The 16,152-nt window shown below is 48.1% G+C and overlaps 1 protein-coding gene across 1 annotated transcript in view; it reads right to left on the bottom strand.

The window, feature by feature from the left end:
• Positions 1 to 735: 735 nt before the first annotated feature.
• The window catches only part of BCAN (brevican), a 17,646-nt gene continuing 2,229 nt past the window's right edge, over positions 736 to 16,152 (bottom strand). Inside the window, exons 3-13 of the mRNA XM_006861602.1 lie at positions 15,140 to 15,314; positions 14,724 to 14,851; positions 13,931 to 14,224; positions 8,449 to 8,682; positions 7,192 to 7,818; positions 3,455 to 3,562; positions 2,744 to 2,902; positions 2,093 to 2,175; positions 1,607 to 1,751; positions 1,188 to 1,378; positions 736 to 897 (exon numbers count right to left, since the gene is read on the bottom strand). Of these exons, the coding sequence (XP_006861664.1) occupies positions 775 to 897; positions 1,188 to 1,378; positions 1,607 to 1,751; positions 2,093 to 2,175; positions 2,744 to 2,902; positions 3,455 to 3,562; positions 7,192 to 7,818; positions 8,449 to 8,682; positions 13,931 to 14,224; positions 14,724 to 14,851; positions 15,140 to 15,314 (2,267 nt within the window). The 3' untranslated portion in view covers positions 736 to 774. The remainder of the gene's footprint in view (positions 898 to 1,187; positions 1,379 to 1,606; positions 1,752 to 2,092; positions 2,176 to 2,743; positions 2,903 to 3,454; positions 3,563 to 7,191; positions 7,819 to 8,448; positions 8,683 to 13,930; positions 14,225 to 14,723; positions 14,852 to 15,139; positions 15,315 to 16,152) is intronic.

Below are 16,152 nucleotides of genomic sequence, written 5' to 3'. Positions count from 1 at the left end.
TTTATTCTATGAGGCCCTGCTTGCTGCTGTTGTTAAGTTGTTGTTGAGTCAGTTCCGACCCATAGTGACCCTGTATTTCTGAGGATTGGTTGGTGGTGAGCTCGAACCACCTACCTTGAGGTTCAGACCAACGTTGCAGTCTAGAGACCCACAGCACCACAGCAGGAATCATGAGGCCCTGTTGTTGTTGTTGTTGTTGTTGTTAAGTGCCGTTGAGTCGTTTCTGACCCATAGTGACCCTGTACAGGGTTTCCGAGGCTGTAAATCTTCATGGGAGCAGAACGCCTCATCTTTCTTCCACAGAGCGGCTGGTAGTTTCGAACTGCTGGCCTTAAGGTTCACAGCCCTGTACAACCCTATTTTTCTCTCTCTCACTCACAGACACACAGACACATACACAGGCATCAAACATTCTTGGGCTCAAACCCAGTTTTATTTCCTTCTAATTTTAAAGTATATCACCCAACAATCCCATTCTCTTGGAAACCAAGAATGAGTGAGCACAATGCCCCCTAGGGGAATGGAGAGGGCAGGATAGCTGGCAAGGAGAGAGCAGTTGAGGCACTTAGGGACTTACCCATTGCCCTGAGGGAAAAACCTGATACCCCGGGTGGGAGGAGAGAGAGCCTAGGCTGAGTAGAGCGAACTGGGTATTTCTCTGAAGACCTTTCAGGCAATGTGACCTGGACCCCAGTTCCACCCCTCTCCTTCTGTCACCATTGCCTGTGGGTGACGGAGGGTTGGGGGAGAGGGCAGTATTTGGGGCAGCAGTGTTCAAGGCCTTGCCCCCCGTGGACCTGAATTGGGGTTGGAAGGAGGGGTCAATAGTGCCTTCCAGTGTCCCTGCAGCCACTCCTGGTGTCCTCTTGGGGCCTTCCCAGTGTGCAGAGCTCGGGCCTGGAGAAGACATGCACACTACCCTTCACTCTCAGAGCCTGAGCTTAGGTCCTCTTGCACCTTGGTTGCTAACATCATCAAAACACTAGCCCTGGCTCAGCCTTTAAAAGCTCAGAATATCGCAGCTTGTTCTCAGATATTAGCACCGAAGGGCCTTGTAAGCTTCCAGCCCACCTCCCTTCGCAGAGAGGGTCCAGAGCAGAGAGAGGGGCAGTGATTACTCCAAGGTTACACAGCCATCTGGGATGGGAACCCAGGGTTCTTGTTGGCTAGTACCACTGGACACTCACGGGCCTTCGAGGCACACAGGAAATCTGGGGAGGCTCCCAGCGACCGTTTTCCTGGCAGCGTATCAGCGGCAGGTTGCGTTGGGCGAGCCCCTTCCGGCACCGGTATCGAAGCACTGTGTCCACTTCATAGCGTAGTCGTGGGCGGCCAAACACTTGAGCTAGGGGTAGCTCTGGTGGGGGCCCACAGGACACTGAAGGAAGCATACAATTGATGGAGAGGAGAGGAGTGAGACACAACCTGACACAAAAAAGAGCAGGACTTCCTAGTAGACCCACATTTGTTCTCTCTCTAATATATTCGGGAACACATTTTTGACTCTTGTAGCTTTCTACCATCTTCTATGAACATATCAGTTTCTTGGGTTCCCTAACCCCCATCTTTCCCTCCCCTTGCCTGAGGGGCCCTTGTCTGCCCTCACCCAGCCCCATCTTGCAGGTATAGGACAGGTGATAGTTGCAGGGCACATCGCTCCATTGTCCCTGGTCATGCCACACCATGACCACGCAGTTCTCTCCAGACAGGAAGTAGCTGTCAGGCTGCCCAGGATTCCAGTTTTCATAGAGCTGGAGCGTGTGTAGGTGGGAGGGGTGAACGACAAAGCACATGGTGAGCAACTCTGGAATACCAGGAACATTAAAGCAAAGGAGTCTGGATGATCTGGGAGGAAGAGAGAGGGGTGGGCACCAAGAAAGGGAAGGTGAAAAGTTAAGGAAAGTGGCCATGGGGAAAGGATGGGAGCTGAAGGGAAAGAGAAGGAATACAGGGAAACAAGAGGTACAGAGAAGTGAGTGAGTACCAGGGAGGAGAAGGAGTCATTGGGATGGATGGAGGGCAAATTGCTTCAAGGACACGATCTAGAAGACATGAATTGGGGTTGGAATCTGGGGAATCTGGGGCTTCTCACCAGGGGAACCCCATCCGACCACAGGAAGTCGCCTTCGATGGTCCGGTCATTGAGCCCGATCCACTGGTACTCCCGGTATCCATCTGGGGAATGGCCGAAGGGGAGACGAAGGCGTGCAGTGAGCTCACCTGCCAGCAGATGGCAGCCATTCCCCGTTATCGGGCGGTCAGTAAGGAGCCCGCCTTTCGAAGTCCATCCCTCTTTCCCAAACCCGCGCTTCTCAGTTTTCTCTCCCCACTCCAACCTCTGAATATTGACCTGATGGAAGGCAAGGGCGGAAGTGGAAGTAGGGGGAATGCCAACCAGGGCTAGAGAGGGGAAACTGGGGAAAGAGTAAAACTTTAACTTTAAATAAGGTCAAAGTTGGAATAGCAGATAGGAGAGCCGAGAACCCGAGAAGGAAGACAGGTCCTTTGAGCCATGGCCAGGATCCTACTGGCGTTATCTCCTGCGTGAAACCCAGCCCTCCCGGGCCTGAAGCCCTGCTACCCAAGTGTGGAGTGAGAAGGAGGGAGAGAACAAACAAGTGAATGAATGAAGTGAGCCAGGTAATAAGTGCGAGAACTAATGCTTAAAGGGGTGAATCGATGAATAAATGAGTGAGTGAGCGAGCGGATGGCAGGGTTCCTGGTTGCCCCGGCCCCCGCCCACTGTTGATGAAGTCCTGTTCCTCGGGCGTGCTGATGCTGGCCAGGTGCGCGCCATACATCCGGCACTGGGTCTCTGCTTCCTCCCAGCTTCTCCGTGTGGAAAAGTGCTTGTAGCAGGCGCCCTGGAAGGCGTCCCAGCCGGGGCTGCAATAGCTGAGGCCTGGGGCACAGAAGGACCCGCAGTTTAGTTGGGAGAACCCAGGAACCCGAAGGGACTAGGTTCCTTGGGTAGGGATTGGACTCCTCCCACCGCAGCAGAGCGAGGGGTTGGACCTAAGGGGCAGGAGGCGGTGCTAAAGAGCTCTTAGAGCGTAAGGAGGCGGGGAAACACCACTGGGGAGGAGGGACCCTTGGGCAGGATTCGTTGAAGCGTTCTTTGAGGGCTAAGAACCAGCTGAGGGATGGAATCTCAGCGGAGCCCTCAGCCTTCCTGCATCCCAAAGACCAGTGGTATCCTATCTCTTGGCAGGAGAATGGAAACTGGCATGAATGGTGGTGCGAATATGCTAAACGGTCCCCTCACGGGGACCCCCTGAGAGAGGCATTTTGGTCACATTTAATAGATGAGGAAGTTGAGCATGGGACTGAGATGTTATAAGACTTGCCTAATATGGGAACTTATTAGTGACAGAGCCCTTTCCCTAAGAACTAGCAAATGTGGCAGGACCCAGGCTTCAGATCTCCTCCCACCCCAGCCCTTCAACACACTCACCAATATCGCATAGGTCCCCCCCATAGCCAGGCAAGCACAGGCAGCGGACCCCTTCCTCTTCCTCCAAACATGTCCCACCATTGTGGCAGGGACTGGGGACACAACCACCTGAGAGGGGGAGAAAGTGAGGTGGGGGTGGGGGAGCACAACTCTGGGGCCTAAGCCCTTCAGGAGAGGGTCCAGAGAATCCCCCAGCCCTGACCTTCCTGTCCTGGTAGCTATCACAGCACCCTCAAAGTTCACCTTGAAGCCTTCCTCTACTCACAGTCCAATCCTGAGTTTTGTTATTTCTTTCCTCTTCCCTCCCCCATTTCAGCATTGAGTCCTCCCTGTGTGGGCCATCCTCAGGCCCACTAGAGTGGACCCAGTCCAACAAGGGCTGAAGGGAAGTATCCAGGAATGCCCTGAAGAGCCAAGTGCACTAAAGAGGAGAGATACTGGGCTGCCAGTCTTGAGACCTGGACAGGTCACTTCCTCTTTCTGGGCTTAAGGTTTAGTTTTCTTTATGCCAGGTCCCAGTACAATTCTGTAGGATCTAGAGCAACAGTGGGGTGTGGTCTGACCTTTACTGCCTCTGACACCTGGCATTGGACATTGGAGTGACCCAGGAGTAACCATTCTTCCTGCTGTCCACTGGGCAGGGTCAGCCAGTCCCAGAAGGTGTCAGTGGAGACCCACAGCTCTTTCCTCACTCAGTACCTTAGCCCTCTTCCACAGCTTAAGAAAGAAGCTGCAGTGGCTCCCACTGTGCCAGCCAACCCACATACTTAGCTTCTCTCCGCATCATCTGATCTCTTTGCCTCTCCTTCTCTCTCAGGACTCTCCCTTCTTATCAGATGCCCCTCCCTCCACTTCAGGACTTCTTCACGTTCCCAGTTTAGAAACACTTTACTTATTCTCCCTTTCCTTCTCTGGCTCCTACACCTCCAGGCAGTCTTTTAGATTGAAGCTGTTCTGAAAGCCTGGAATCTGTTGTCTGGATCCATCTCTGTCTGATTAGGCCATCTGCCCTCTCCCCTGGATTCTATCTCTGGATCCTAGGGTAAAGGTCAGCTGCCTTCAAACTGCATGCTACAGGAGTTGTCAGGTTAATTCCTTAGGGATCCAAATAACCCAGAGGAAAATGATCCCATAGACTGACAGTACAAGTCACCGTCCTCATCCCAGGAGTTAATATCTGCTATGGGCGGAACCTTTAGACCATACCACCCATCCCTAGTGGTAGAGGCCAAGGCCCATAATGCTTCACTGTAGCCTCAAATCCCATTGCCTGGTGGGGATCAGAGAAGGGTTGGGGAGAGGAGAGTCTGGAGCTGATTGAAAGAATTTTGCTGGAATGACCTAGCTGTTTTGATGAAAATGATTCAACTGTTCCAGCAACACTCTCCCTGTCACCTCCTCTCTTGCCATTGGTTTCTCCCAAGCTGTCAATTCTGTTCTCCCCCCCCCCCCCCCAAAGGGAAGCATTTTATTTAACTCATTAAGCACCAGACCCCACAGAGGTTAGTAGTCCTGAACAGCCCCCTACTTTACTGCTCCTTCTGCTGTCCTTTTTGCTCCTCCATACCCAGTCCTCTAATCCTCCAGCCCTGAAGGACAGAGACTCTCCAGCTTGGTCTTCCACCCAGGTCCCAGGTCCCTCCCTCTGGCTGAGGGCTACAGAACTTGAGCCCAGGACACACAGTGAGATGAAGGAACTCTTCTTGAGACTTTTTGTTCTCCTCTCTCCCCAACTTGGGAGCCAACTACTCAACACAAAAAGTTGTTTTTTGTTTTTGTTTTTTTTTCTGTGATCTACCCTTTTCGTCTTGCTACAACAGCAGGCCAGGCAACCTCTCACTCATGCTCCAATCTGGTCACATGGTGAGGCTGGGTTCAATAACACACAGCAGACACTTCCAATGGTGTTCCTTCCCCCACCAAAACCACCTTCCCAGCCACACAGGGCTGGGCTAACTCCAAGACCAGCTAGGTAAGGAGCCAACTGTTGGAAATGGGTGAGCCTGGGTGAGATGCAGGGGCACCTAGCTTACTGTGGGCCCTCTAGGAGAGGGGGTCAGAAGGCAGGGATGCTCCTAGCCTTCTCTAGGGGTCTCCAATGGGGAGTTCAACTTTCCCCAAGTAGGTAGAGTTTCTCTCAAACCCCAGAACCTAACTCTCCACTTCTCTTCCCTCCTCATTATCCATCTTTGATTTGAGTGTTCTCCAGCATTAGAGACTTTGAGCTCCTTTGGGTTGGGAATGGTAAAATCATTCTCTCTGGAGTGTGGCTGTGGTCATTAGTTCATGGATTAGTGAAAAAAACTGGGAGGCTATAGGCAGTGGGATGAGAGTTAGATGTCATTTCCCCTGCTGAGATGCAGGAGTTGGGGGGTGGGATTGGAGTATCTGGATGCCAGGCATGGGTCTCCATACCAAAAAGAACTATCTGTCACTTCTCTGTCTATATGGGAGCAGCCAGGATGGGTCAGAAATAAACATAAATGCAAACACAGATACACCTCAGGCTGTGTAAACTTTTCCCCACCACAATGAGGGACTATAACTCCCAGAACTCTCCCAGGCTGATGATGACTTCTTTAAGGTAATATGTGCAGTCATATTTAGGATCTTACGAGTGTAGTGGCTTCATAGGATTTTGAACCACAAGGTCGGTGATTCAGGCCCACCAGCCACTCCTTGGGAGAAAGATGAGGCTTTCTGCTCCCACAATAATTTAAAGCCTAGGAAACTCTATACAGGGTCACTATGAGGCAGAATTGACTTGACAGCACTTAACAACAACAACAACATTTAAGATCTCAGTAGTCAGGAAGGAAAGTGTCCAAAGGCCTGAGGAGAAGATGCAGGAGCATCAAGGGGCTGTTAGACTGTCAGGACAGGAAAGGGTGTAGGCTGAAGATGAAAATGGAAGAGAAGCACAAAGAGACAGAGGCAGAGACACAAAGAGAGAAGGAGAGAGAAAGAGAGGGAGAGACATGGTACCAAAGGGAAGCATCAAAGAGCTTCTGAGGACACAGATCCATGGAATGAAAAGACCAGACAGCTGGAGATGGAGACAGAGGGTTCCAGAGTTTTGGTTATAAAGTGGTTTAATAGAGATTTATTTCCGAGGTTTGTTTTCCATGAAACAGTCAAAAAATATATATACTTCACAGAAGTAATCACTTAAGGCTCCATGGGGGTAGGGACTCTCCTGGGCTCCAGAGGTTGTGAGAGGAAGCTGGAATCCCAGGCTTCCCTGGTATCAGTGAGAGGCTGTGGAAAGGTGTAATCCACAAGAGAGGGAAGGGGACAGTGGAAGATAGACCTGGGCCATGAAGAGTGTAATAGGTGAGGGAGGCACACTGGAGAGGGTGTGAGGGTGTTCTGTGGATTGGATGAGATGAAAGTCACAGAGTGGAGAGGCCAAGGGTAGGATAGGGTCCAGGTGGTCAGTGGTGGGGGTTAAAGGTCACAGGGTAAGGATTTCAAGAACAGGGAGGGGGTCACAGGGAGAGAATCATAGAGTTGGAGGTTACAGGGTGTATAGTAAGAAAGTTGGGATTGAAGTTAATAGGTGGGATGTTCAGGATTGGAGAACTACAGGTAAAGGTGGGTAACAGAATGAAGGTAAAGGCCAGAAGGCTCTGGAACAATGGTGGTTTAAAGGACTACAGGTCAAGTGACCCAGAGCTTCAAGGGGAGAGAGAGGAGGAGGAGGTTCAAGAGGAAGGTGGAACCTTGGGTAGAGTTACCTGATGAGGGGGCCACAGCCACTCCACCTCGGCTGGTACTATCAGTGGGCAGGACTGGCTGGGTTCGCACTGAGGTCCCTGCTGAGGCAGTTCTTCCAGAATTCTCTTCCAGCTCCCTGGTGCCCTCAGGGACCCGTGTGACTGGAAGTAGCGAAGGGGAATCCTCGGAGCTCCCTGTCTCCTCACTCTCTCCTCGGGGCACCTCAGACAGCTCAGGACCCCTGTTCTCTTCCCCCAATTCTCTTGCCCTAAATGGTGTGGAAGGTGGTGGGGATGCCAGTTTTCCCTCCCTGGGAGTAGGTAGGGTTTCAGTGGGTGGCCCACGGATCCTAGGAGGCCTGGGAGCCTCTGACTCAGCACCAGGAGGTGGTGATACACCAGGCCACAGGACCACCTTCTCTGGTGGGGATGCCTGGGACAGTGATTCCTCTAGTGTGGGCTTGGTGGGGAAAGGTGCCTTAGAACCCAGGCTGCCAAACTTGCTAGGCCAGGTCCACAGGGCTTCATTTTCCACATCCTCCTCCTCCTCTTTCTCTTCTTCATCCTTGTATTTCTCTTCTTTCTCCAACAATTTGACTTCCTCTTCTGAAGACCCCATGGGAGGTATAATGGATTGGGTTTCCGATTCTGGGCAAAGTACAAAGGTTTCAGCACCAAGGACAGCACCCCAGCTTCCACCAGAAGTAAAGAAGGGGACATGGGGGAAGTAGGGGAAGAGGGGAAGGGGAGAAAGGTATGGGACTGGGAGGCTGAGGCTCTGGGGAAAGGTACTCTTTGCTCCACACTGTAAGTGTAACTTCAACCTAAGCTTCAGTATGGAGGGGATACTTCAGAAGTCCCTGTGATCTGTCATTAGCCAAGAAGGACATGATTGTTGCATCTCCTTTTCCTAGCCTGTCAATACTTTCTTTAGGAAAGACAAGGAGGAGGAGGGGCCAAATAAATGAGACCCCTTTGCTGGAGGGGAAGGGGGCATTTCCTTAGTCCAAGCATTACCAGTCCTTTCCAAGTTTTCTGAATCTGCTCTGGGGACCACTAGTGCAACAGAAAGGATGGAGACTGCACAGAAGAGACTTTCTGGAGAGTTGGGGGTGAAATGTGCGGGAAAGGCAAAAGTTGGGAGAGGGACAGGAGAGATGTACTGTTGAGTTACTGAGAAAGGATGGGGTAGAATCATTCCAATCAACCTAGGCTTGCCCCTTCTGCTCCCAATTTCTCTCAGGTGGAAACATTCCCAGGATAAGGGATTCTAGTTACCTAGGAGGGTTCTAGGGGCCTCTGCAGGGTCTTCAGGAGTGGAACTACCACCTGCTCCATCCTCCATGATGGGAATGGAGTAGATGGCTCCACGGGACTCGCTCTCCACAGCTTCCTGAGGCAGCTGCAGCTCCTCTAGGGTCTCTGTCACTGTAACAATGGGTTCCAGTCCATCAGAGGCTGGGTCAGAGGCTGGGTTGGAGGCCTCAGGGATGGCAGAGGGGTGGGCAGAGTCTGTATCGGGAGGAAAGGGCCAAAATGAGACTGAATAGTTGCCCTCTCAGATCATGACCTGCAATGTAAGGGCTCTGGGTTAGACTTTCAGAGCCCATGGAATTCTCTCACACCTTCCCTATGGAAGTTGCATAGGGCCCAGGAAGCACCCCAGGACTTTGTCATTCATTCCTCAAACATTAATCAAGTGTCTACTATTTATCAAACATTAGCCTCAGCACCAAGGATACAGAGGAGACCAAAGCAACAAACTTATATTCTTGTTACAGAAAATAAACTAATAAACATACTCTTATATGAGGGTAAGTCAAAAAGAATTGCTAGTAGGGTTCCAGTTTATATACCTATGGGTTTATTCCCAACAAAGCAAGTTTAAATTAATCTCTTCAATCAATGGATAAAGGTGGACAGGTTCTCTCAGTAATACACTTACCCTAGTCTCATTTGGGTGCCTTAAGAAGAAAGAAAAAAAAAAAAAAAGGATGCTTTTAAAAAATAAAAGCAAGGTTTTTTTTTGTTTTTTTTTTCAAATAAAAGTATTATGTAAAGCTTAGCTAGCTCAAAGAGCTGATCCTTCCATCAGTCTTTTAAGGAAGACTGAAGCTAACAAAGATGATTTTATGGGATGAATCACAACCAGGGATGAGTCTTGCCTTTACCAATATCCAGTCAAACCAATGGATTATTCATGAATTTTCTGGGCTAGTTAAAGTCAAGGGATATCAGCTTAGAAGGTTAGAGCCATTTTTTTTTTAGGGTTCCTAAGGAGTGAAAGAGCTGAATAGGAAATCCCAAAGGTCAGCTTACAAAGCCAAAACCAAATATTATAACAAAATGTGCAAAAACCTAGATTTAGAAAACTGAAAGGGGAGAACACACTCAACATTCTTCAAGCTGAGGGAACTGAAGAAAAAATTAAAGCCTTGACTTGAAACACTGAATAATTCTATGGGCAAAATACTAAATGATGCAGAAAGCATCAAAAGAAGATGGAAGGAATACAGAGTCACTGTACCAAAAAGAAATGGTCGGTGTTCAACCATTTCAAGAGGTAGAATATGATCAAGAGCCAATGATCCTTGAGGTGCATTGAAGACATTGGCAAAGAACAAGGCTCTGGGAATTGATGGACTACAAATTGAAATCTTTCAACAAACTAATGTGGCACTGGAGGTACTCACTCATCTATGCCAAGAAATATGGAATGCACATACCTGGCCAATCTATGGGAAAAGATCCATATTGTGCCCATTCCAAAGAGAGGTGACCCAATGGAATGCAGAAATCATCTGACAATATCATTAATGTCGCATGCAAGCAAAAATTTTGCTAAAGATAATAATTTAAAAAACGAATGCAACAGTACATTGACAGAGAACTGCCAGAGGTTCAAGACAGATTCAAATGAGGCTGTGGAACAAGGGATATCATTGCTAATGTCAGATGGCTCTTAGCTGAAAGCAGAGAATACCAGAAAGATGTTTATCTCTGCTTTCTTGACTATGCAAAGGCTTTCAATTGTGTGGATCATGACACACCATGGGCAACATTGTGGAGAATGATTATTCTGGAACACTTAATTGTGTTCATGAGGAGCCTGTACCTAGACTAAGAAGCAGTTGTTCGGACAGAACAAGGGAACATTGAATGGTTTAAAATTAGGAAAGGTGTGCGCCAGAGTTGTATTCTTTCACCATACTTAATCAACTTATGCTGAGCACATGATCTGAGAAATGGATTATATGAAGAAGAATGTGGTATTAGAATTGGAGGAAGACTCATTAACAACCTGCGATATGCAGTTGATACTTTGGTTTGCTGAAAGCAAAGAGGACTTAAAATAATTACTGATGAAGATCAAAGATGACAGCCTTCAGTGTAGTTTGTACCGCAATGTAAATAAAACAAAAATCCTTACCATCTGACCAATACATGACATCAAGATAAATGGAGAAAAGATTGAAGTTGTCAAAGACTTCATTTTGCTCAAATCAACCATCAACACTCATGGAAGCAGCAGTCAAGAAATCAAACCATGTATTACATTGGGCAAATCTACTGTATAAGACCTCTTTAAAGCGTTAAAGAACAAAGATAATCAGTTTGAGACTAAGGTGTGCCTGACCCAAGCCATGGTATTTTTTCAGTAGCCTCATATGCATGTGAAAGTTGGACATTGAGTAAGAAAGACCATAGAAAAATTGATGCATTTGAGTTATGGTGTTGGAGGAGAATATTAAAAGTGCCATGGACTGCCAAAAGAACAAACAAATCTGTGTTGGAAGTACAGCCAGAATGCTCCCTAGAAGCCAGGATGGCCAGACTTTATCTCTCATACTTTGGACATATTATCAGGAGGGACCAGCCCCTGGAGAAGGGCATCATGTTTGGTAAAGTGGAAGGTCAGAGAAAAAGAAGAAGACCCCCAAGAAGGTGGATTGACGCACTGGCAGCAGCAATGGGCTCAAGCATAGCAATGATTGTGAGATTGGCCTAGGACCAGGCAGTGTTTCATTCTGTTGTGCATAGGGTTGCTGAGTCAATACCAACTCAATGGCACCTAACAATGACAACAACGGGTGATCTTGGCAGATTTTCTCAAAGGACACAGGATGATCAAATAAGTTAACTGGGAGGAAGTTTTGTTTTTGTTTTGTTTTTAACTGCATGTGTGAGAGAAAGGCCAGGAAAATTGTGTCAAGGAATTTTTTTCCATCACAACAATGTGCTTGATCATTCTTCAAGGGTAGCAAGGGCTGTTCCTTGAGAATGCCCTTAGCTGGGACACCTTACTCCATCCACCCAACAGTCATAATATTGCCCCTTTACACTTCTTTTTGTTCCCCAAACTCAAGGAACATTTAAAAGGAACACGACTCGAGTCTCTGGAGGATGCCAAAACAGCCATTTGGGCGTGGTGTAAATCAGAGTACAGAATTCTTTAGGGAAGGGTTAGAGAGATGGGGCATAGGCTAAAATGGAGGATATGTTGAGAAACAGTAGTTTCACATTTTGATATTTTTGCTTAATAAAAAATTCTATGATTTTGTGGGCTCCTGGTGTGGTGCTGTAGGATCAGCACTGGACTGCAAACCAAAAGGTAGGTAGTTCAAACCCACCAGCTGCTCCTTGGAACTTCTATACAGGGCCACTAGAGTCCTGGTGTGGCACTTTGGGCTAATGCATCAGACTGCATTGTTTGAACTGCAAAGTCGGTAGTTCAAGTTCACCAGATGCTTCTTGGAAACCCTATACAGGGTTGCTATGGGTCAGAATTGACTCGATGGCACATAACAACAACAACAATATCAGTAAGAACCAAGTCAACAACACTTAACAACAACAACAATTATTTTGTACCAATATTTTTGGACCTATCCTCATATTATAATGTTACAATGTAAAGAACAACTAAGCAGAGTAAAGATTGAATGATAGAAAGTACTTTAGGTAGAACAGTCAGGAGAGGCTCAGGTGAGAGATACTCCCTTGAATGAGGGATGGAGATAAAAGTATGCACAGAATGATCTCAGCACCTTGGCACCCTGGGCTGGGTGGCAAGATTGTAAGAAGACCCATTCATTTGGTCTCTCATCCCAAGATTCTTGAAATGGAAAGAAACACACTGCTATCAACACTGGAGAAGTAAAGGGCAGAGTTCAGGAAGAACATTCAATAGTCATCACCTGAGGAAATCAGAGCTGGGCCAAGAAGACAAAGAGTCACCGTTTTCTTCTGGGGTTTGCTCCTTTCAAGTAATGAGAGGTTTAAAGTGAATTGTCTTATCCATTGGGGAAAGGAACAGAAAGGAGAAAACCAATGAAGCAAAGATGGAATTGGGCTAAGAAAAGCCCTAAGGGCCATCTGCTTAGCAGGGCAAGACGGGACAGAACGTCCCTGCCCTCATCATCTGCTCCAGTAAGCCTTGCTCCATGCCAGAAAAGCAAAACTATGCTCTCGCCTGTCAGTCCTCCACCTGCTCCCAAGAATAGTTACCCTCTTCCCTACTCCTTTGATTCAGCTCACCTTTCCAGAACAATGCTTGGCACATAGTGTGTAGAAATATTTGCTATGTGTAGTGCTGTAGGATAAGCACTAGACTGCTAACAATAAGATCAGAAGTTCAAACCCACCAGCATTTCCTTGGAAACCCTATACAGGGTTGCTATGAATTGGAACCAACTCAACAGCACTTAATAACATCATCATCATCATTATTGCTATTGCTATCAACACTGTTCTAGGAATCCTTCCAGATGGACTCATCTTCCTGTGTGGACTTCACTTCCTAACCATCCTCAGTCCCAGATCAAAGATGTCTGAAGCTACTCCGATGGAAGTCATGCTTTTCTCAGTCTCTCCTCCTCATCCTTGCCACCAGCACTGTAGGCTCACAAGTGAGGCAAGGACCTAAACAACATTTGGCGATATTCCCTGATTGTTAGTCACTCTGACCTGGACCCTGTGCCTCTGGGGGTCCCAGGCATTGCCTTCTGTCCATCTCTCAATATAATATGTGGGCAGGAAATCATTTCTATACTAAACTATTCTTGAGACCCTGCTTCTTAGAGGGGAAATTATCTGTCCATTAGTAATTGGTAGTTAAAAACCTGACACTTCAAGCTTCAGGTTCTGGAAACCCCTTTCCCCTGAGGACTCTTGAAGGCATTTCGTTTGGAGAATTTTGAAGAGTAAATCTGATCATTCATTAGATTCAGAGAATGTCAGTCATTTCTGCTCTGCCAGTGTTGTTGTTGTTATGTGCCATGGAGTTGGTTCCTATTCATAGTGACCCTCTACAGGGTTTCCAAGGCTGTAAATCTTTACGGGAGCAGAAAGCCTCATTTTTCTTCTGTGGAACAGCTAGTAGTTTTGAACTGCTGATCTTGTGGTTCGCAGCCCGATTCATAACCACTATGATACCTGCCAATGAGCTAACAGGAATTAGGAACTTAGCTGGCAGCCCAATATGAAAAGGTAGTTTTGAAAATGGAAGAGAAAGGCATGGTGGGCGAGGCAAGTGAAGAGATGCAGGAAGCTGATGACTTTATGGAGCCACGCAGCTGTGTGAGACTAAGGCAGGAGGCATGCCCAGAATTAGAGCTCTAGATGACAAAACTTATGCATCACCCAAGGCTCCTTCAGGCAAAAGGTACAGACCTCAGAAAATGTGATCAGGATAGGACTTCTAATGCTTGACCCTGCCCCTGTGAAGTTGGTTTCAAGCTCTGTGAGGATGGGGGCTCACCTCGGAAACAGTAGACATTGAAGCGGCTATGTTTGTTGGGAAAACCAGTCTGATTTGGGAAGAGGAAGAGGGTCTTGACACCAGGCAGGCCCCCACCACAGCGCTGGCTGGGTGTGACAATGGGGTAGCGCACACTGCCATCAGCCAGCCAGCCTGGACTGCAGCGGTCCAGACCACCATCCCAGGCTGCATACAGCTGACCCGTGGTGGCAATCTCTGCACCCCGTTCCTGGCAGTACATCCTTGCTTCTTCCAATGTCAGTTTGTCTGGAGGGGCACCCAGGAATAGCTCTCCTGTGTGGGGAAGAGGGAGATGGGTTACCAGGTAGCCCCTTCAACCCTGAGCTCCCATAGAGATTTTGGGCAAGCTTCTTCAGGTCTGAGCCTCTCATCTGTGACATGGGGTCAACTACTCTACTTCATCACAGAATCAGTCTGGATGAAACCTCAGGATGGATATTGTAGCTAAAAGTAACTTGGCCCAACCTGTGCACTTTCATTCTGCAAAGAAGGAAACTGAGGCCTAGATACATAAGAAGCAGAGAGTGGTACATAACAGGTAGCAACAGTCAGAACCTGTTGCTTTGGCCTCTTTGACAGTGTTTGGAGAAAGGGATTTTCTTTTAGTCCTATATGTCCAACCTGGTTCAGTCCCTGGCAGAGCCCCTTAGACACATGAGGGACAATGAAATCCAGATGAGTAAAGTCCTCCCCCAGCAGAGGCTTTGGGAAGACCTACTATCAATGTTGAAAAAGGGGTTGCATTTCCTGAGAACCCTTCATCCCCAATCACCATTTAGGTCCTCAGCATAACAGTAGACATCATAGAGGTCATCTGGGTCCACCACCCCATAGTTCCGAACCCCAGGGAAGCCATCCATGTCTCCGTAACAGGCTTCTCTTGGGGTCTGAATGGGATACCTGGGAAGAGAGGAGAGGCTCAGTACAGGCACATTCACCATCCCATACTGATTCTATCAAATCACAATGTCCTTTCAAAGCAGTCAATTGCTGATGGTCAGGTTGCCTACCCAGCTCTGCAGGGACACCTTTGTCCCACCCTTCTTTTTACCACCCTCCTTAGACCAACCTCATTCTCTGAGGCAGGAGCCCTGTATGTCCAACCCAGCCCAGTCCCTGGCAAAGTCACAGGCCACAGGCACCTCACAAAGATAACAGGAAACCCCTGGTCCACAGTTCCCAGCCCACCTCACAGTCTGGTCGGACAGCCAGCCAGCGTCACACTGCTCATAGCCCCCGAGGTAGGCAGCGTAGAGCTGCTCTGGGGTGGCGATGTGGGCCCCGATGCGGGCACACGCTTCCTGAGCCCCAATGAAGGAGAAGGCATATCGGGCAGAGCCCTCCCGGTAGAGAAAGACGACCCCTGAGAGATGGAGAGGATTCCTGAGCCTGGTGATCACCCAGCACATTGACCTCCCCTGACCCGTTGTAATTCTTCTATACCAGGGATGGGGAACATCCAGCAGTCCCAGCCATCACATTTGTTGTTATTGTTAAGTGCTGTAGAGTTGGTTCTGGCCCATAGAGACTATATAGGGTTTCCTAGGAGTAGCTGGTAGGTTTAAACCACCAATCTTGCAGTACAAACTGACCTTATGGTCCAGTGCATTATCCTACAGTGCCACACCAGGACTACAGCCATCATATTTTTGTTACATGCCGTCAAGTTGGTTCCGACCCATAGCAACCCTGTATAGGGTTCCCAAGAAGCAGCTGGTGAGCTTGAACCACCGACCTTGCAGTTGAAACCGATTTTGCAGCCATCACATTGTTGTTGTTGTTATGTGCCGTGGAGTCGGAACCGACTCATAGCGACCCTGTACAGGGTTTCCGAGGGTGTAAATCTTTACGGGAGTAGAAAGCCTCATCTTTCTCCCGCAGCCATCACATTAGGGGTGAGTTAATTAAATGTTTGACCAAATATAGCAGGCTAATTTTAAATGGATAATTCTGGTAGTGTAGTAGTTTTGAGTCTGGCTGCTAATCTCAAGGTCAGCAGTTCTAAACTACCCAGCAGTTCCTCGGGCAAAAGATGAGGCTTTCTGCTCCTGTAAAGATTTACAGCCTTCAAAAAGCTATACAGGATAATACCCACTTGACCTGACTTCAATGACTAGATGATCAGAGCTCAACCAGAAGAAGAAAGAAGAGGAAAAAAAGAGTAATCTGATACAATTTGATGAACTCGACCTACACCTATG

Source organism: Chrysochloris asiatica, unplaced genomic scaffold (genome assembly GCF_000296735.1).
Source record: "Chrysochloris asiatica unplaced genomic scaffold, ChrAsi1.0 scaffold00042, whole genome shotgun sequence".
Taxonomy (NCBI): Eukaryota; Metazoa; Chordata; class Mammalia; order Afrosoricida; family Chrysochloridae; genus Chrysochloris; species Chrysochloris asiatica.
Note: the sequence above shows the minus strand (reverse complement) of the source record. Positions and strands in the feature narration are given on the sequence as shown.